At 40.2% G+C, this 20950-nt stretch overlaps 1 protein-coding gene and 1 long non-coding RNA gene across 9 annotated transcripts in view; both read left to right on the top strand.

Annotated features, from left to right (window-relative positions):
* The first annotated feature begins 5997 nt into the window (after positions 1–5997).
* On the top strand, positions 5998–8130 carry LOC141567299 (uncharacterized). Its single transcript, XR_012489855.1, has 2 exons — positions 5998–7189; positions 7950–8130. It is a non-coding gene; the product is annotated as an uncharacterized LOC141567299 (long non-coding RNA).
* A 5373-nt stretch (positions 8131–13503) lies between these two features.
* The window catches only part of RNF145 (ring finger protein 145), a 47334-nt gene continuing 39887 nt past the window's right edge, over positions 13504–20950 (top strand). The window contains exons 1-5 of one of the 8 annotated variants that reach the window (XM_074313856.1): positions 13504–13812; positions 14566–14679; positions 14996–15147; positions 18436–18557; positions 19180–19383. In XM_074313856.1, coding sequence (XP_074169957.1) covers positions 19200–19383 — 184 coding nt within the window. In that variant the 5' untranslated portion in view covers positions 13504–13812; positions 14566–14679; positions 14996–15147; positions 18436–18557; positions 19180–19199. Of the gene's footprint in view, positions 13813–14565; positions 14680–14995; positions 15148–15222; positions 15311–18435; positions 18558–19179; positions 19384–20950 lie in introns of those variants that run through there. The other 7 variants (XM_074313858.1, XM_074313857.1, XM_074313854.1 and 4 more) reach the window with 7 other exon arrangements.

Below are 20950 nucleotides of genomic sequence, written 5' to 3'. Positions count from 1 at the left end.
TCATCAGGCTAGGTTGAGCCAAAACAGTGGGCAAGGAAGAAGGGAAGTAAGGGGGCACAGTGCCTGACATAGATACTGGTTGAATGTTGTTGAACCAGGAACCAAGGCAACTTAAAGTCCTTAACAAGAAATCCACAGATGTTATCCCTAGAGTGCTGCTATTAATATGAGTTTGACTCCCAGCCTCTGTGTCACTCAGCTCCAAACCCCACAATTCCGGTATCAAATCTTACTGGTTTAACTTAGGTCACATGTCTATCAGGTTTTGCCATAGCTTGCCCCTGTCTACTGGGAAGGAATCTCAGGGAAGGAGGCCTCCCTGTAGGTCAAACAGTCTCTCCTGAAGTGTGTTTTACACTGACAGTTAATGACATTCTCTTTCTGATGGGTCTCAATATTACTCTTTTCTCTCCTTAACGTTCTAGTTAATTCAGTATTTATTTATCCACTCTATTCCTTAGTGATAGTCATATTTTATCAGTAAGCAAATCATTTATTTTCTTCCTCTCCATCCATATCTCAGCTCTTTGGATTTACATCGATTTTAAATTCTACCACAAGCAAATGTATTTTATGCTTTCACTGTTACTAACAGCTATTAGAAGTATTAATCAGTTCCAAATTAGTTCATGGTTCTCAAATATTGAAATGTTTCATATTTTAAATTAACACAAATCTGTCTATTAACTTTTTCTTAGAATTGCTCTCTCTGAATTGATTATATTTTAATAACTCCAATTTTGACATAAGTCACAGTTATTATTCTGTTTTTGGCATAGTGAGTCTAACCTATAATTCTTTTTTCTTTTCATTACTTTCCTATAATAATATTCCTAATTAACAATGATAACAGCTATTATTTATTCATGCAAGCACCATAGATGTATTATTTCATTTAAGTCTCACAACCTTATGGATATCAGATTAGAAATGTTTTACCTCAAAAGAAAAAAGGACAAACTGTATGTTTTGCATTTTACTCATGGTTTGAGAAAATCACTGGCAGCCGTCTGTTTAAAACCAGACTTTGTTGCTTGGTGCTCTACCTCTGACCTTGGTAACTCACTTGCTGCTTCTTCATCAAGGCTGGGAAATGCAACCTCTATTGGCATTGCTTTTTAGACACACTGTTTTTATTTCCAGTCAATGGTCAGCACCCCTGACGTCTAGTGCTATGCCTTGCAGATCTCTTCTGTGTCAACTGAGCTCAACATGATGCTTTTATGACCATGAGAAATGAGACCTCAAACTTTGCTTAATTAGCTACCGACTTGGCTTGTTTTTGTTTTAATGCACAGCTCCAGTGAGCCTTCCATTTCTCAACTAGATTTCATTTCTGATTCTGTTCTCTCTCTAAACTGGCTGCCTACTCTTTGATCATTGTGCCCGTTCCCTTCCTATTCAGTTGCTAATCACTGACATGCCAATACCAGGATGTCTAATTAGATAGTGGGGATGGTTGCATACATTGTCAATGTAGTAAAAGACACTGAATTGTAAACGTTGAAATGGTGAATTTTATGAGAATTTTACCTCAGTAAAAAAACAATTTGTTAATATTCTATGAAATCTCCATTGTCTGATTCATTCACTATATACAATAATTCCAAGATCCCATCCATGTTCTTTTCTCCACAAACAGCAGCCCAATCTCTCCTCTTCTGCAAGTTTTTTCTGTTTATTAAATTCACTCACTCTTTCTTTCCATCCTTTAGCTTCTTGTGAAAGCAGATTTATGCTTTCCTGAAGATAGGTATTTTCATCCAGCTACCCTTTATTGAGACCTTGCGTTGTTCATTTAGCTGATATATTTTTAATAATGTATCTGTTTTTGTTGCAGCTATTTAAAACTGGAGATGATCTGATGCATTTTCTTTTTTTTTTCTTTTTCATTTATTGTTGACATACATTATTATATTAGTTTCAGGGGTACACATAGTGATTAGACAAGTATATGCCTTAGGAAGTGATCACCACGATAAGTGCAGTACCCATCTGGCACCATAGGTTGTAATGAGCCACTTTGTAAAGATCAAATCTCTCTTGTAAGGTCAGCCATCAGCTCAACTTGTTCCAAATTTTCTACATTATATATGTTGTGCCTATCTTCTTCCTGTTATGCTTTTTCTTTTCATTCTCTTTATTATGTCTTTTGTCCAACAGAAGTTCTTAATTCTAATGCTGTTTAATGTTTTAACATTTCTTTTTTTTGTCTTGTATAAGAAATTCTTACCCGGTTTAGGTCCCAAAGATACTCTATATTTTCTTTTATAGTTTTTAAGTTTACCTTTCATATTTGATGTATATGAACTGAATTTTGATTATGGTATGAGGTTGGAAATCATTTTCCCATGGGCTTGTTTATCTCTTGCGTAAAAAAAGCCTGGAGGTAGGCAATCTAGCAGTTCTACTTAAAGATAGATGCTTTAGAAAGGGACTCTTGGACAGATGCACCAGGAGAAATACATAAACAAGTTCGTTGTAACATTATTAGTGTCATCAAAATAACTGGCAACAACAGAAGGAATTTAATATGGACAGCTAGTTGCACAATGTTGGCAGAGCTGAAAATGGGAAGGTGAGGTATCTCAGAGATCAACAACAACTGCAGGGAGCCACCACCATCCCTAGGGATAGAAGACACAAGAGGAGATGACGTCATTGGAGCCCAGGAACCAGGGTACATGACAGGATCTGGGACATATCGGAGGAGGCTCCTGCACAACTGGATGGATTGTGCAGCCAGAGTTGCCAGAAAGTACTGGAGCCGTGGTAGAGCTGCCCAGCAAGAGCTGGCTCGTGGATGAGACACAGCCACTGCCAGAGATGCTGCTAAAGGAGAGAGAAGGGGAGAAATACTCTCCATTCTCCCCTCCTCTTGCCCTCCAGTCTACTCTCTGTGCCCCTGTTGGCCAAATCTAACCATGAAGCCAGGGGGCAAGGGAGCTTGAGAAATGCGGGTCGCAGTGTCAGCACCCTGTGGTTCCGAAGTGAGCAGAAAAGGGCGGGGGTGGATCTGAGTACTAACAGGCCCACGACAGGTGCAAGACACCTCCCACAGCTGGCCCTAATTTTCCTTCCCTTTCTCATGTCCGCGCCTCCCTGCCCCCTTGTACTGTTTGTTGTCTCCGGCCTTGTCAGGTTATCAGATGTTTTCAGGCTATGCTATGCTATGCACATTCCTGTTCTCTAGTCCTTTGTTCAGACCACGCCCTTGAAGCTTCGAATGCTTTCTTGTCTCAAAGTCTTATTCATCCTTCAAATGGTAGTGTATGTCCTCATCCTTGAAGCCTTTCTCCCCAGTCTCGTCTATGAGCTTCTTATCCGCCAAACCTCCTTTTAATATGGGGCTTTCTAGAATGCTGTCCTTGGTCCTCTTTATATATCATGTTACTTGGCAATCTCAGTGGGTGATTTCATCCATCCCCATGATTTTCAACTTCCACTTAAGTAATGATGATTCACAAATTTGTCTTTCCTAAACTCCAGACCAACATATATAGCTACTGATTAGACATTTCCACTTGCTTGTTCCATAATGCCGTAGACTCAGTCTGTCTAAAACTTAACTCATCACCTACCAAACTCCCTCTCCCAGTATAATTGCTTTGTATTTTACTTAGTTGCCCATGTCCAATATTTAGAAATCACTCAATTCTACTCCTTTCCTCCCATCCCTTCCCCAGATATAATGGGACCATCAAGTCCTGTCAGTGCTACCTCATTTACAGTTCTCAAAGATGCACTCTAAAAATTTGGTAACATATATTGAAAGTCTTACAGATATGTTTTAGGTTGAATTGTGTCCCCCCCAAAAAAAATTCATATGTTGGAATCCTAACACCTAGTACATCAGGATGTCACCTTATTTGGAAATAGGATCATTCTAGGTGAGGTCCTGCTGGAGTAGGGTGGACCCCTAATCCAATATGACTGGTGTCCTTATAGAAAAGGGAAATTTGGATACAGATAGAAACACAGGGAGAATGCTACAAGTATATGGAGATTAAGACAGAACTCAGAGTGACACAGCATACGCCAAGGAACGCCACAGGTTGCCAGCAAAACACCAGAAGCTAGAAGAGAGAAATGGAACAGATTCTACCTCACAGCCCCCAGAAGAAAACAACCCTGCTGACAGCTTGATCTTGGACTTCCAGCCTCCAGAACTGTAAGGTAAGCAATTTCTGTTGTTAAAGCTACCTGGTTTGTGGTACTTCGCTCGAGCAGCCCTAGAAAACTAATATAATATGTATACTCTTTGAGCAGAATTTTGTCACCTAGTAATTAATCCTATGAAAATAATTGCACAAGTTTACAAAAGAGTTTATGTAAGGATATTGACAGCAATAGTGTTTACAATTGTATAACAGGAAAAACAACCTAAGTGTTTTACAGTCGGAGATAAAGTTCATAAATTACGGTATATTCAAACAATAGAATATCATGTAGCTTTTAAAAATATGATGTATGTATAATAAAGAGAAAGACACAATATAGCTAATTTGCTTCAAGGGGGCTACAAAAGAGTATGGTGACTAATTCTCTTCCTAAAGCCATCTATTAGGTTGGTGCAAAAGTAATTACGGTTTAAAAGAGAAATAATTGCAAAAACCGCTGTGACTTTTGTACCAACCTAATAAAGGCCAAGAATCACCTCATTAGCATAAATTCAGGTATGGTGAAAAGGGGCTTGTTACTCCTATAGGAAGTTCCTAGGGTTTTAGAAGCTCTGTGCAGGGAACCAGGAACAAAGACCAAATATCACACATAGGGTGTCAGAAGGCCCCAGGGAATTTTCGTAGGTCAGCATGGTGCAGGAACAGCAGAATGGATTGCCTCACCCCACTTCCTGGAAGGTCTCACCACTAGACCAGAGCAGAAGGAGGCAGCATCCCCTATGATGCCTTCTTTGCTGGACAGGACTGACAGCGGCAGCCCCCTCCAAAGAAAGCTTTCCCAAATCCTCGCTCCGCTCACATTTTTGCACTATTTGATGACCTTATCTGGCTAAAGGGGTCCGGGAGTCTTCTTGGAACTAGTTTGTTCACATTCTAGTTATGCCCACAGGAGGATTTGCTTCATCTCCATGCTGGCATCTGAATCTACTGCTTTGGCACTGCATCTCACACTGAATCAGAAAGTGCCTGTGTTAACATGCCCTGAACTGTGTATGTGAAATGCATACTCATGCCCCCTCCTCTTTGCCTCACTCTGTACTCACCTAGCTGACTCCTGTCTATTTTTCAACGCTTAGGATGCCTTTCCCTTCCTTCCATCCTGTGACCCCACAGAATGGGCTAATCCCTTCCAATTGTATTTCCATGGTAACCTTTGCCTACCTTTATCATAACTAATCTGTTCCACTCTATTAAGAACATTTATGTGTCTGTCCCCAATCCCAAGGGATTGGAAGTTCTTGGCGATAGTAACTCTAGTTACTGTCACATGCAAAGACTAACATAAAATTTAAATGACCAGTGGCATCAAAAACATAAAATATCTAGGAATTAATGTAATAAAAGATATGCAAAACCTCTGTGTTGAATATTAAAAGTCTCAGCGAGATCTTGGGAAACTCGATAAGCTAAAATTCCAAATTTGTTTCCAGAATTGATAAAGAAATGCAAAGAGCCAAGATCCTTTTGAAGAAAACAAGGAAAAACGAATAGGAGGACTTTTGCTCTACCACATATCGATTCTTCTTATTTACCTAGAGTAATTGAAGCAGTTTGGTATTGGTTCAAGGACAGACAAACCAACCAGCGCAATGGAATAGTGAGTTCAGAAACAGATCTACTCAGATATGCACACTCAATTTATGACATGATGGCTCTGTAAAGCTGGGGTAAAACAGGCTTAAAAGAAGCATTACAAATGAGAAACAGAAACCCATAGACACAGATAATAGTTTAGTGGTTGCCAGAGGGTAAGGGGGGTGGCGGGTGGGGGGTGGGAGATGAGGGTAAGGGGGATCGAATATATGGTGATGGAAGGAGAACTGACTCTGGGTGATGAACACACAATGGGATTTATAGATGATGTAATACAGAATTGTACACCTGAAATCTATGTAATTTTACTAACAATTGTCACCCCAATAAATTTAATAAAATAAAATTTAAAAAAAAGGAAGCATTAAACATAAAAAATATATATTAAATGTGAATTAAGTATCTCTGTTCATTTAGAGAATGAAAAGGGAAGCTACAGAACAAGATAAAATTTTTGCCTTGGGTATAATTGACAAGGAGCTTGCATTCAGAATATACAAAGGATTACAAAACAAAAAGCAAAAGACAAACAACCCAGGAGAAAATTGGGTAAGAGACTTTAGCAATTCACAAAAGAAGAAGTCCGAAAGGCCAATCAATGTGAAAAAATACTCAGCCTCATTAGCAATTAGGGAGATGCAAGTTAAAAACCCCACTAGAGTGGCTAAAATTAAAAAGCATGGCAATACTAGTTATAGGCTAGAATATAGAGCAATAAGAACTCTCACAGATTGCTGGATCTCGCCATTGGGAGCGTAAGCGGGTGCTGACCCTGCAGCCCAGCAGTTCTCTTCAAGAGAAATGCATGCACATGTGCACCGGGAGACAAGTCCCAAAATGCTGATAGCAGCATACCTGGTCATAGCCCCAAACTGGAATTTGGGTGTTCATTAACCCAAATGTTCATTAACAGAATAAATAAATACATAATGTTATATTCATATAATACTCTTTACTGCAATGAAAATGAATGGACTGTGGTTTTGCGCAAGAACCTAACAATCTCAAACAATGTTAAGCAGAAAAAGCAAGTCACCAAAGAGTGCATACCGTATGGTATGAAATTCAAGAACAGGCAAAACTAAACTACTGTATTTAGGGACTCATACTTAGGTAGTCAGAGGAAAAGAAGTGACTGTTAAAGTCAGGTCAGATAGTCGTGAATGGGAAGGAGTACGTGGGGGACTTCTGGGGTGTTAGCAAGCTTCTATTTCTGGATAGTAGTTGAATGGTTCTGTTTTACAATGATTTGTTAAGTTGTACAATTATGTTTCTGCACTTACCATTATTTTTTTAGTTGCTTCCTTGTCTTCATAATATATTACACTGACTACCATATTATGAGGACTGAACGCCTTGGGACTCTCAACTGCAAATAAGAGAAAACGCAACCTGAACTGGCTGAAGCAAACAAGGTAATTTATTGTCTGATATAATTAAAGGATGGGGGATGGACATGCCGGCTTCAGATGTGGCTTAGATCAGGGCTCAGACGCTGTGACCAGGTCCTGGTTTATTCTTATGCCGTGGGTCCTTTTACTGGCTTTAGCAATTTTTTGAGGTTGGCTCTTCATTTCTGGATCCAAGATGGCTGCCAGTAGTCTCTGAAATTACAGGATTCCTTTTTAGGTTTAGCAGGAAAGAGAACCGGCTATCCCTATAGTTCAGTCCAAAGCTCTGGTGTTGAGTCTTGCCCTGATTGTTGAGGCTTGAGTTGGGTCCTGGGTCCTTCCTGGACTCATCACTATGGAAGATAGAATAAATTGATTGATCCATCTGTGGTCAATGACCAGTAGACTATATAGCTAGAACATTCAAGGTGGTATTAATATAGGAAAGGGGGATGAGGACTGTTATTATAGAAGAAGGAACTAGGAGGTTGGATTCCAAGCCTGCTGCCTATGCGCTCCAGGACACAGATCTCAGGCAGCTGTTAATCACACAGAACAGCCCATCCATAGCCTATTGAGCAGAGATGCCAGTATGACCATTCCAGTAAATAAACCTATTAGAATCTAGCCACAAGCTTTACCTTACAAAAGTTAAAGGTAGGGGCCGGCCCAGTGGCTCAGGCGGTTGGAGCTCCGTGCTCCTAACTCCGAAGGCTGGTGGTTTGATTCCCACATGGGCCAGTGGGCTCTCAACCACAAGGTTGCCAGTTCTACTCCCGCAAAGGATGGTGGGCTGTGCCCCCTGCAACTAGCAACGGCAACTGGACCTGGAGCTGAGCTGCGCCCTCCACAACTAAGACTGAAAGGACAACTTGACTTGGAAAAAAAATCCTGGAAGTACACACTGTTCCCCAATAAAGTCCTGTTCCCCTTCCCCAATAAAATCTTAAAAAAAAAAAAAAAAAGTTAAAGGTAGACCTGCGTCTATTCCTCTTGTACCTTGCAGAACTTCCCTGTACCGAGAAGTTTTCCGTGGAAACAAAAAACACAAAAACCCTAGCCCGGTGGATGGAAGGGGTCTTTCTTCCAGTAGAGATTAGAGACTGCCACTCTGTTGGGTGGCCTTTCCTTTCTTACTCTCTGCTAAATAAACTTACTTTCACTTTAAACTCTCTGTCAGCTCACGTTTGAATTCTTTCGTATGTGAAGCCAAGAACCTTCTTAGCCCAGGGTTTGAGTCCCCACTCTCGGGGATTTGCTCCGACTCCGGCATCAGTATTAAAGAGAGAGAAAGGAGAATAAAAGATGTTGGGGAAGCAACTAACAGATGTGTATGACAATCAATATCCATTCTATTTCGTTGAATATCATCATGCTTGAAAAATAGCACACAATTTTGTACTACCATGTTTCCCGGAAAATAAGACCTAACCGGAAAATAAGCCCTAGTATGATTTTTCAGGATGATGTTCCCTGAACATAAGCCCTCATGCATCTTTTGGAGCAAAAATTAATATAAGACCTGGTCTTATTTTGGGGGAAACATGGTACTGCCCATTTCAGGCTTAATCAGAATCAAGACAAAGAAAGTGGCTGGGTAGGATAGAGGTTCACCAGCTGAGCTTAAATCTGCAAACAACAATACATTTTATTTCTCCCTGCTGATGTTAGAGATTCAAAACAGTCACAAGCACTCAGACTGATTAAAAGCAAAGCTGGTTTGTAAGAGAAACAAAGTCAATGAGTGAAACTTGATTGGATTTTGGTTAGGAAAAAAAAGGTATCTGTAAAAGATATTTCAGGAAGAACTGAAAATTTGAATATTGAGTGGACAGTAAAATATTTAGGGGATTACAGTTCACTTTCTTCAGTATGATAATGGCATTTGGTAATATTAGAGAAAGCTCTTATTTCTAAAAGAGGCAGGCTAAAAAGGGGTTGAAGTGTATTGATGTCTGCAACTTACTCTCAAATAGCTTAACAAATGACACACACATAGATAAAGCAAATATTCAAAACTTTAACAATTGTTGAATCTAGATGATAAGTATATGAGTAATATTAAAGTCTTTTAATTCTTCTATATATACGAAACTCTTCAAAATAAAAGGTTGGGAAAATAAAAATTGTTTTGGGGAAAATCTGAAAAATCCAAAGCAAACAAAAGCTGATTTGTTTCTGTGTTTTTTCCTCCTATAGACTCAGATACTAGTTTTACAGGAGGTAAAAAATGATAAGTTAATTTTGGTATTAAAACAATATAAGTTCTATTGCTTTTCCAATTATCAATTAAAATATTTTATTCAGCACCAACTATGTGTATGCATCTCTTATTGCTAATAGAGAGTTACAATTTTATCTCTGCTTTTATTACAGAATGAATGTTGCCAACCAAATACCAAAGACAGAAGGAAGGGAACTATAACATTTATTGAGGGCTTACCTTGTACCAGGAATATTAGCGTCCATCATTTCATTTATTTTACATTATAATCTGTGAAGTAGATACTATCATTATTCCTGTTTTATACTTGGCACAGGGTCCGACATCTAACAAGGGGCCATCTTAATCTAAGGGCAAATCTCCCATAAACTGCTGGCGGGAATGTAAAATGGAGCAGACACTTTGGAAAATAGTCTGGCAGCGCCTCAAAAAGTTAAACATAGAGTTACCATATGACCCATCAATTCAATTCTACTCCTAAGTATGTACCATGAAAACATGTCACACAAAAGCTTATACATAGCAGCACTATTCATACGAGGCAAAAAGTGGAAACAACCCAAATGTTCGTCAGCTGGTAAATGGATAGATAAAATGTGGTGTATGTATCCATACAATGGAATTTTATTGGGCAATAAAAAGAAATGAAGTACCTATACAACATGGATGGACCTTGAAGACATTATGCTAAGTGAACTACTCCAGACCCAAAAAGCAACATCTTGTATAACTTAATTTATATGAAATGTTTAAAATAGGCAAATCTGTAGAGACAGAAGCTCAGTAGTTGTCTGAAGCTGGGGGGCAAAGGGAGAGTGACTGCTAATGGATACATGGAATTTTTTTGGAAGGGAGGGGTAATGAATATGTTCTAAAATTGGTTGATGGTTGCACAGCTCTGAATATACTAAAAACCACTTGAATCACACACTAGGTTTATTGTATGGTATGTGAATTACATCTCAATTATATGTCAAAAAGAGTGAATCTCCCTTTACCAAACCGTGTTGCCTAAGAAAACTACAGTTATGTACCACATAAGGATATTTCTGTCAATGATGGACTGCATATATGATGGTGATTATAACAGAGCTGAAAAATTCCTATTACCCTCATAATGTAGCGCAATGCATTACAATTGCCTACAGTATTCAGCATAGTAACATTTTGTACAGGTTTGTAGCCTAGGAGCAATAGGCTCTACCTATAGCCTAGGTGTATAGCAGGCTATACCATCTAGGTTTGCCTAAGAGCACTCTAGGATGTTTGCACAGTGATGAAATCACCTAACGATGCATATCATAGAGCGTATCCTGTGGTTAAGCCACTCATGACTATATAGTTTTCCTCTTAGAATTGGCTTTCAAAATCAAACCTTGGGGTACCCAGGTTCAGTGAGATTTTATATGTCATTTAGACTCTTCTATTCAAGAAAATTATTTTTGAATTGGGTAGAGAAAACCTCAAAGTGCCCAGAAAACATTAGGAACTAACAAAATGAGTGAATAAATGAGTAAATGAAAATTCTCCTTTCCCCCATTTTCCAATGTTGGCTAGCCAAGACCTTTGGATTTTGGCCCCATTATGTGAAATCTGTTATTTGAGATCTTACCTCTGGATCTTCAAGGTAGTGTGCATAACAAACTGACCATCAGTTATCAAGATTTGCAACAAAGACTATTTCTAGGTGATTATTAGCAATAGTTTCTGTAAGGAATTCAGGGACTACCTCTTTGGAATGGCTAGAGCTGTAACAAGTATGCACATTTCTAAACTTTGTGCTGACTTCCTCTCAATGTTGAATATATTTAGTGAACAGGAACTTAACCTTTAGAATCCTGACTGGTTTGCCATTCCACAGCCATTAACACTCCTTTCCTTCTAGCACCCTAACTTGATTCCTTTTATGACCCAGCTGTGGCATTTGGGTATTTCCTTAAGCTTGGTTCCAGGAACTTACCATGAATTTTGCTCCTGACCTTTCCTGATTTGGGTGGGTTTGGATATCTCTAGAAAGTACACTGTGATTGCTCTTTTATTTGAGCAGTTCTCTCTACTGCCCCATGCCTATTCTTTTTTCTATGCCTTTCTTTTTACTTTGATTTGGTTACCTGCTTCTGGCAATGTGGACCTTTCCCAAAACTGGATCAGCAGTAATATAATAGCAGTAACCCTTTCATTACCAGAGTAATTTTCTTTACTTGTTTTGAACTTCAGCATTTACAGGCACCTGCTATAAAATTCAAAGGCAAAAAAGGCATGGGGCTTTTTCCTGCTTTTACAAGTCCAGAGTACTTAGAGTTAGAGTTATGAGGCTTTGAAGCCATTTCCCCCCCTTTACATCAAGTAAAGGTGAGAGCTGAGGTAGGCCTTCCCTGCATTTAAGTAAAACACACCAACCTGGTAATACTAAATATTTTAAGATTCTGCAATTCACCCTAGAAGAATAAATCCAATTAGAATTTAGCATTACATAGATTTTGACTTCTTTGTAACATTTTTGTCCTTTTGTTTTCTTGACTAAGACAGTGGTAAAGTCAAATTTTACTGGGAGGAAACCAAGGGATAAGGCCTTGCTATCTTGGGCAGTTTCCTATTTCAGCCATTAGTCATGTGGTTTCTGTAATTTCTTAACAGGCTATATAAAGAGATTCATAAAACTGCTTCCCTGGGATGTATCAGGCTTAATGATTATTCTAAAGTAGTCTAAGGCACCAGGATGAAAGGTGGCTCTAGAGTTATGAACATAATTCCCAGAAGTTTTAAAAACTTGCTTTCTGTTGGTTTCGACAGAGCTATCAAACTAGTGGAAGTTACTCTGCATTTGATTGATGTCTCCAGTAATTACATTTTGTTAAATGTAGAACTTGATTTTACAATTTTAACAAGATAACAAAAGTTGCTCAGGATTGGGGGTTTATCATTTAGAGTGCAGAGACCAGAGACTTGAATTTCCAAGGAAGGCCCCCCACACAGAAATCTAGATTGAAATACATTAATATCTCTTGTAGCATGCAGACGTTGAGGCTTCACAATTTCAGGATGATCCAGAATCGTTGCAACATTTGACCTACGGGCGTGTATCTTCTCTGTAATAGGCACTGCCAACATCAAAGGCCAGACTGGTTTCTAATAGTGACTGGCTCTCCAGGAACTAACCAAAGATAACGCAAGGAACAGTATAGGTAGGGGTTTTTTTGGAGGGTGATGGGCAGGGATGAGGGGATCTGTGGAGGGTCATGGTAAGGCAGGGCCGTAGAAAAAGGGGTGATTAACAGTTCTGCCAAAGCCAAGAAGACTAGCAACGTCTTTCATTCGTTCTGTGCACACACAACGTGCTTCAGTGGGGAACAGCTCCTGCCCCGAAAGGTGTGTGGACATTTAAATTAGGGTAGGAATGCTGGTCAGTGCTAGGGACTCGGCACACATGTGTAATCTCAATGTTGAACCTTGGACTCAAAAGAAGACAAACACAAAATACCATTTAGTTTCATACTACAGTAAAATGTTTCGAACGTAGTCTTTAAAGCAAGGGATCGGAAGTGTTCAATTAAGGATACTCAGTGAACAGTTCCAATTCATTTATTCATTCATCCACTCACGTATTCAACAAAGGTTTACTGAACACCTGTTCTGCGATAGGCTCTGCCTAAGCCTTCACAGACGTGGTCTGATGCTTTGGTGTTGACAGTCTAGTCCAGTCAGTGAGGGAGTTTAAAAAAGATTCTGGCATCACAGCTATTGCACGGGGTAAGGATCAGACCCTCCGATTCTCCCACGTGGTCAGGCCAGGTGTGGGTGGCGGTGGGTGCGGGCGACTCGTGGTGTTCGGGCAGTGTGAGAGCGCACGTGTGTCAGAATGGCGCGTGGCACAGTGCGCGGACAGGTCTCGGGGTGGCAAGCGTCTCCATAGCCGCCAGAGCCCGGCTCGGTGGGCAGCGGGAGGTGTGTGTCTCTCGCGCAAGCACCGGGGGCTACGCGGGAACACCCCGCGGCTGCGATTGTGAGTGAGTGCTGGCGCGCGCGCGCGCGGGGGCGGGGGAGGGGCGCGCCGCGCTGGCGGGGCCACGCGCAGGCGCAGAGCACGAGAGCCGGGTCGCGGCCGCCGCAGAGTGCTGGGGGCGGGAGGAGCGAGCGCAGGAAGCCATGGCCGCCGCCGGCTGCTGAGGGGCTCGGCCAGCGAGCGCATGCTGCCGCGGACGATGGTGACCGCACGGGTCGGGCCGCTGCCGCCGCCGCTGCCGCCGCCTCCCAAGACGCAGCAACCAAGGCCCGGCGCGGAGGAGCCGCCGCTGTGAGCCGCGTCGTCCCGGCCCCCGTCGCCGCCGCCGCCCGAGAAGAACGGGAGGGCGGGCGAGAGAGCCGGGGAGTTGCGGAGCCGTACAGCCCGCCGGCGGCGCCGCCCCGCGGGCAGGGAGCCGAGGTGACCGAACCGTCCGCTCCGGCCGGCCCCCTTCCCAGCCCCCAGTCCGTTTCCCGCATCCTCCCTCCCTCCCCTCCCCGATCCCGTTCTCCCTGAGCCCCTTTCCCAGTTCACCTCCCTCCTCTCCTTCCAGCCTCGGCGGCGTCCACATCCCTTCTTCACCCGCAGCGCCCCTCCCTCCCAACAGCCAGCCCCTCCTGGCCCGTCACCCGCTCTCCGACTCTGCGCTCTCCTCTTGGGGCCCCGCACACAGCCCCCTTCCCCCAGCTCCCGTGCATGGTCTCCCGCCTCCCACCTCCCCATCCTCCTGGAGATTTCCCTCGCCTCCCCCAGCATTCCTAAGATGCCCGCACTCTGCGCTTTCGCCCATCGCCTCCCCAGCATCCCATTTCGAGGCCTTTTGTAAGCCCCTTCCTGCGCTGCCTAGCTCCGTTTCTCCAGCTCCTACTTGCAACTTTTCCTTTTCTGCGTCTTTGTCCACTTTGCTTCCAAGCTTCCCTCCCTCTTTCCTGTCTCGCCTTACCCTTCTTTGGTCTACGCACCCCAAACTCAGCCTCCCCCCGTTCGTGCGGTTTGAGATTGTTTGGGGGGTGCAGAAAGGCCTGCCAAATCATTCGTAGAATGGGGACCCGTTTGCTGTGCATCCCATCTGTCTTTTTTCTTTTTTTTTAAACAGCAAGAGCTCTCATCATCCCATCCTTTTTGTCTCTCGTTTTCTCTCTGGCTTGCCATCTCTTCTGCATCCCCGTCCAGTTCTGCTTTCCCCACCCAAGGTCCCGGAGATCCATGCTCTCCCTTCTGGAACGAGACTCCCTTGCTGTTCGGGGATGAAGAACTTCGCCCGCGTCTTTCTTTGGAAGCTTTTCGGTGTGTGGCGCGGGGTAGCCAGCACCCTTGGCCAGACAGGAGGGGAGCTCCCTGGCACGGGCCTCTTCTTCTGGCAGAGTTTTTGTGAACGTAACCCCCTAGCCCCGCGGCGGCTGCGGCCCGGCTGCGGCTGGGGCTGCTGCTGCTGCTGCTAAAGCGCTGCCTGCTTTGCAGCGAGCTGAGTTGGGGTTACTATAGTTCAAACGCGTCTGAGATCAGCACGCGTGGGGGCGGGGGGGGAGGAGGTGCGGGGACAGCGGAAGGGGGCTTTGCACTGAGAAGGCATAAAAGATTAATGGATGGCTTTGCATCACAGCCTACAGTAAACAGGAAACTAGTTTGAAAGGAGAGGACTGTGTCTTTTTATTTTTTAACATACGGAGTGTGCAGCTCTGAATCTTGACTCATGACCAAGGATGAGCTGTCTGTGCTGCAGGCGTGACCCAGGCTGAGCGCCCAATGGCAGAGGTAGCAGTTTTTATTTCCACTGTCTGGCTCCTTAAATTGAAAGGTGGCCCTTTTATTCAGAATGGACTCCATATCTTTGCCGTTTTGGAGATGATGAGAAACCACAGAACTACTAGTAGTTTATGTGGAAATCAGGTACACACACAGCTAGCAATGCGTGGGAGTGGGGAGGACCAGCTATATTTAAAACATGTGCCAAAGCTTATATAAGAAGTGCGTTCTCCCGTATCAGTTTTTGGCTGTGTTTACTTATGATTTTAGGCTCTAGCTTTGCCCTCTTACATTTTTAGAGCTTACCATCCTGACATACGGACAGCTAGAAAATCTGTCCGTTTTAAGATTGGTTTTAGCAGATGATAGAGTTGTTTTTCTTTTTAATTGGATGGGACAAAGATTAATGGTGAATGATAATTTTTGTTTTTTCTTTTGATGGGGGAAAAGGTGTAGACACTTTCTGCCTTAAATTGTCTAGTGTTGTACTGAACATTTTTAAATCGGGTCATATAGCATTCTTATTTTTGCTTTGTCTTTTAAAAGGGAGTTCATTTAGGAGATGTAAAATGCTGTTCATTTTTTTGTAAGACCGCATTTTCCATTTTTCTTATTTGACAATTCTTCAACGGAGACAAGCTATGACTTTAAAAATTTACGTTTTTCATATTGTTCATGTTTGATTCCTTCAAATTCAAAACAAATGCATTTTCAGGGAAGTGTAGAATGAGGCTCCTGTGTTTCCTAACCCACAAATATGAATGGTGAACCATGCAACGTTATACTTATACAAGACATTACTGTGTTTGTAAATAGCAATGCACACACCTGGTGCTTCCAAATAGCTGCTTCCAAGCCTGGGAAAGTCATTTAATGAAATCACTGTGGCACTGTTTTTGGTTAGCATTTGTTGAGCCTTTTTTGCCATTATTCGAAGGAAAGATTTTTTTTTTGGTTTGTTTAACGCTGCTTTACTGTGTAAAGCATCTTTAAGTTTGAGTCACATTTAGTTTTGTTACTTGCTGAGACATTGTGTTGTAGTATTACTTTTCCAGTTCTTTTCATAGTTCAAGGAGGAAGTTGTAAAATCTTGCATGGATGGTAGAATGTATGCAACTGAACTGGGCAGGAAGCAGCTTATATATTTGGCTTTAGGAGTGTGAAGCCTTTAAATTTTCTTTACCTTTATTTTCAAGGATTATTTGGTATATTGTTTTGGTTTTAAGAGAATTTTGAGCTGCTTCCGACTTAGAATATGCCCATTAGATCTGTCCAACAAATCTAAGGAAAAAGATAAATTGGGCTTAAACCAAACATCTTTACTCCAGGAGAGAAGGCTCCATTTTTACTTCATGCTGGTAATATAGTGATTTGGCAGGTGTGAGTGATTTCAGGTGTCTGCAAACAAGATGAATATTTCAACATTTTGTTTGGATGTTGGTTTAGTGTGTGGTGCTAGAGTGTAGTGTACACTCTTTTTATTTGTGCTGGTCGCCACCCAATCTCTCATGTGGCACTTCTACTTTAGAAAGATTCAAAATTACAAAATTTGGGGGACGTTGGGGTTTTTTCTCTTTTCCTTTCACAGCTTTTGTGAGTAATCTTTTGGATTTGGTTTTCCATGTAGTAACTGTTTCCTTCACATTCCTATACATGGTAAGCTTGCCAGTTACTTGCTAAAATATCACATACGTACAGAAATAAATGAAATTTTTAATGATCAGTAGATTTGTTATTAAATAGACATATTCTATCCAAGGCCCTTCTTAATTTAGACATTTGAGCCTTGAGTTTACTGTGCAGTAGAGTTTGGGAATCTGTCTTCTTAGGTATCCTTCTGCATTGACAGCTTTAGGGACCCAAGATTTTCTTTTTATTCTTGCTCTATTTGTGAGACAGGAGTAGAGATGATTAAGAGGGAATATGTACCATTGTGCTAATGACTTTCTTTTATAATAGAGATGATCCTCTAAGAATTTGGGAGATTTTTTTTCTTCAGCAGTTCATGTCTTGATTTCTAATGCAGGATTGGTTATTTGTTAAATTTTTTCTTTATCCTTTTTAAGAGCTACAGTAAATGTTGACAGTGGGTACATTTAAAAGCACAACACATTACAAACAGAAAGGCTCCAAGTCAGATGAAATAAATATGGATCGCATGTATTAACTCAGTAATACTCCTGTGTTTTTTTTTGTTGCTGTTGCTTGCAATAGGAGTAGTGATGTATCTTGGATTCTAGAATATGGAAAAATAGTTAAACTCCCAAGAGTTCATTGAATTATCAATTTGACCACCAGAGTAAGCAGTTACTTCCCGTATATTTCCTTAAGTCATTTAGATGGTACAGGCACATTACACTTTTTGCCAAGAATTTTTCTTTTAAATGCATCCTCCCTACCTTCCCAAATAACACATGGGTATTCTAAAACATTTGACAAATGGAAAACTCTACAAGGGAATAAAAATTACCTCAGCCTCACTGTTTGAAAAGATGTTAATGTGAATATTTTGGTGCAATTCTTCCCAGGTTTTTTTTTTTTTTTTTCCTGATAATATGAGCTTTGAGAAATTTAGGTTCCCCGAGTGGTATAATTTGCAATGAATGTTGATTAGAGATTTTATTTTTCAGTGCCTTTTTTCCCCTTAGGACACAGCTATTTGGTTTTGAATCTCTCACTATATGAGAATTATATCAACCTTGTTCATTTAAAGTAATCAGAATTACAATATTTATAAAAATGTTAAATTTGCATTATTGATAGCATATATATCACATTTGGGTAATGGGAATGATATGGGATCAGTCAATAGTCAGTTAAAATAATCAGTTTTTCAGTGATTAAAAAGCTTATAATAATGGTGTGACAAGTTGAGCTGCTTTTTAAAAAAAACTGTCTGAGCTAGGAAGCTATCAAAATTAGAGGATAAAATGGAAATACAAATATTTAACCATAGCATAGCAATCTGTCACTATAATTTTCTTCAGAAATAAATGTTTTAGTTTGTCCTATAATGTCTGAAATGACTGCCAAAGCTATAAATGTGTTTAGCTTTCTCAGCATAATTCTTAAAAGGAAGTTGTCAGAGCCAACAATCCAGAATTATCTTTACTCTTAAAATTGTCTTTTCCCCACTTTTGTTTACCCTGTTCGTTTTTATAATTCCTTGGATTGATTGGCATTTCAGTCATATAAAATCGTTTTCCACTGAGTTATCCTTTTAGATCGTAGATAGTTCTGGAGAGCCTTCATTTTCTTCCTTTTTTTCCTTCACTCCATTCATCTACTCATCCACAGCTCAGCAAAGACGGGCTGCAGACTCACAGTGCCTGATTTTGTTCATGTGCCAGCATGTCTGTTGTGCCAGGATGTTTGTGTCACAGGAAGAATTTGACGAGCATTATTTTCCTACCTTGAAGGTAGATTACGTGAATTTCCGACTAAGAGTTTAATTGCAGTGATTCAAGGAAACAGTGTTGCAAATAATGTTTTCTTTACTTTTACATATCCTAGGTTCTCTGAATTGTATGTATATCATGTAAATTCAGTACTTCAATTTTGGAAAAGGGTAGACTGAGATGCTGCAAACTTACTGTGTAATTATCAAATTTTTACTGACTAGCTTAGTTTTTTTGTATAAAAAATATTTAGTGTTTTCCCTCTCTTTTAAGAGCTACATAAATCTCAAATAACTTTATAGGAGTGAATTTTTCTTTTCAAGTTGACTGGAAGAGAGCTAAGTACTCTTAAAGGGTGTGTTGTTGCTATGTGCTTAGATTTGGAGTTAGGGGCTTTTTAAAAATAAGTTTTGAGGCCCAAACATTTAATTAGAATCTTAAGATTGGGCAGACCTGAAAGAGTCAGTGTGAAAGCATAGTACAAAGCTTATATTATAAATACCTAGAAGTAGATGTGGCTAAGAAGTTTGATACATTGTAAGATAGTTTTTGTATTGTACCTGACAGTCCATTAGATTCATAAGAGGATATCTAAAAGCTATTTGAGGTGACTTATTTTTATTTTGTGTCTCCTGAATATTAGGTCTGCTCCTAGAAAAAAACATGGCCGCAAAGGAGAAAATGGAGGCAGTGTTAAATGTGGCCCTGAGGGTGCCAAGCATCATGCTGTTGGATGTCCTGTACAGATGGGATGTCAGCTCCTTCTTCCAGCAGATCCAAAGAAGTAGCCTCAGCAACAACCCTCTTTTTCAATATAAGTATTTGGCTCTTAACATGCATTATGTAGGTGAGTGTCCATATCACCTTTTCTCATCTTTTAGTGAGCATTCTGATTTATTTTATGTCTTTGCATATTTTTTAATTTGGGGAACATGAGATCCAGTTACATTGAGGTGACAGGGAGAGAGTCATTGATGAATGTTTATGAATCTTGTTTATAGTCTTGTCTTACCAATGGATGTGGATTGTGAGGGGTAGAGGAAAACAGACGGTGTTGGGTTTATTTACTGGATGAAACTAGAAGGCAGAAGAAAACATTTTGGAGTTTAATAGGATAAAATGTAAATAATGAGAAATGCCTTTCCAGACATTTGGCCTGTTCTAATTTGTCAGTATTTTGGATTTTACTAGTAATTCAGAAAGTAAGCTTTTTGAAATGCAATATTCTTCATTGTTCCAAAACATTAATATCAGTTGAAGATAAAGCATTTATTTCAGTTAAATGAAATGTGGGCAATGATATTATAATTTGGAATTAGTGGTAAAAGTAATGTTGAGAGGTTAAAGAAATATAGGCAGGAAACAGATAAAATTCATCCACAATGGAAGTCATGATCCTTAATTTTTAGGTTAACTTTTGGTTTACTTGTAACGGTAGCAACAATATGTTTCATTTAATGTTGCTATTGCCTAACTCAAGACATGGTTTGAATGATGTACTATAATGGTTTTATTAATATTTTTATTAGAATTGCCCATCAACAAGTATAATTTTTTAATAAAATTGTGAAGGGTTGTCCTGTTTTTATGAGATTTTTTAATTTTTATCTATAGAAGAACTTTATGGATTCCAAAGCTTAGCCATGAGAACCCCTTACAGCTCTAAAAGATTACCAAATAAGCCATTGTGGGGAGAATTATGGTCTAGCAGAAAAGACGGTGTCCGGGAAGCAGAACACCTGACTACAATAAACTCATCTCTCTTAGGAGGCACTACCTTGGGAAAGTCTGTGAAATGAGAAGGTTCTTTTATGCTGCGAAGCACTATAATTCTCAGCCCTTTATTGAAGGCTTTGTATGTTAGCCAATTTATGGAAAATAATTCCAGTCTGTTGTAGAGGAACAATTGAGTACTTGGCTTAGATTTTTAGCTTAATCAGCAAAATAATTCACCCTGTGGTTTAAAAAATGTGCTTATCATATATATTATTCCTAAATAGATTGAAATATTATAAAAACAGCTGCCTAATAACTAGAAACAGTAATTTTAGAAATTGAATGTTTCTGTTACATTGCCATTCATTGCTCTCTGACATAACTTTGGAAACAACTCAGACTTCTTAAATATACTTATTACATGCTATGGTAGCGTAAGCTCAGTGATTATCTACCGTAGATAATTTCAGGCTGAATGGTTTTTGGTTGGATTAACCTCTCTGTCAAAGTATTATGTATGAGTAGTGTTTATATAATGTTCTCGATTACAGAATTTCATCCTTAATGCACATTTTAAAAATTAAAAATACTTAGTTTTTAAAATTGGTAATTATGTTCAAAAAGTATAAAAAATATACAGTGAAAAGTTTTCTTCTCCTATACCTGCTCCTCATCCACTAAGTTCTCATTCTGAGTCC

This window comes from Rhinolophus sinicus, linkage group LG10 (genome assembly GCF_036562045.2).
Source record: "Rhinolophus sinicus isolate RSC01 linkage group LG10, ASM3656204v1, whole genome shotgun sequence".
In the NCBI taxonomy this organism is placed as follows: domain Eukaryota; kingdom Metazoa; phylum Chordata; class Mammalia; order Chiroptera; family Rhinolophidae; genus Rhinolophus; species Rhinolophus sinicus.
This window is presented reverse-complemented; position numbering and strand designations above follow the sequence as displayed.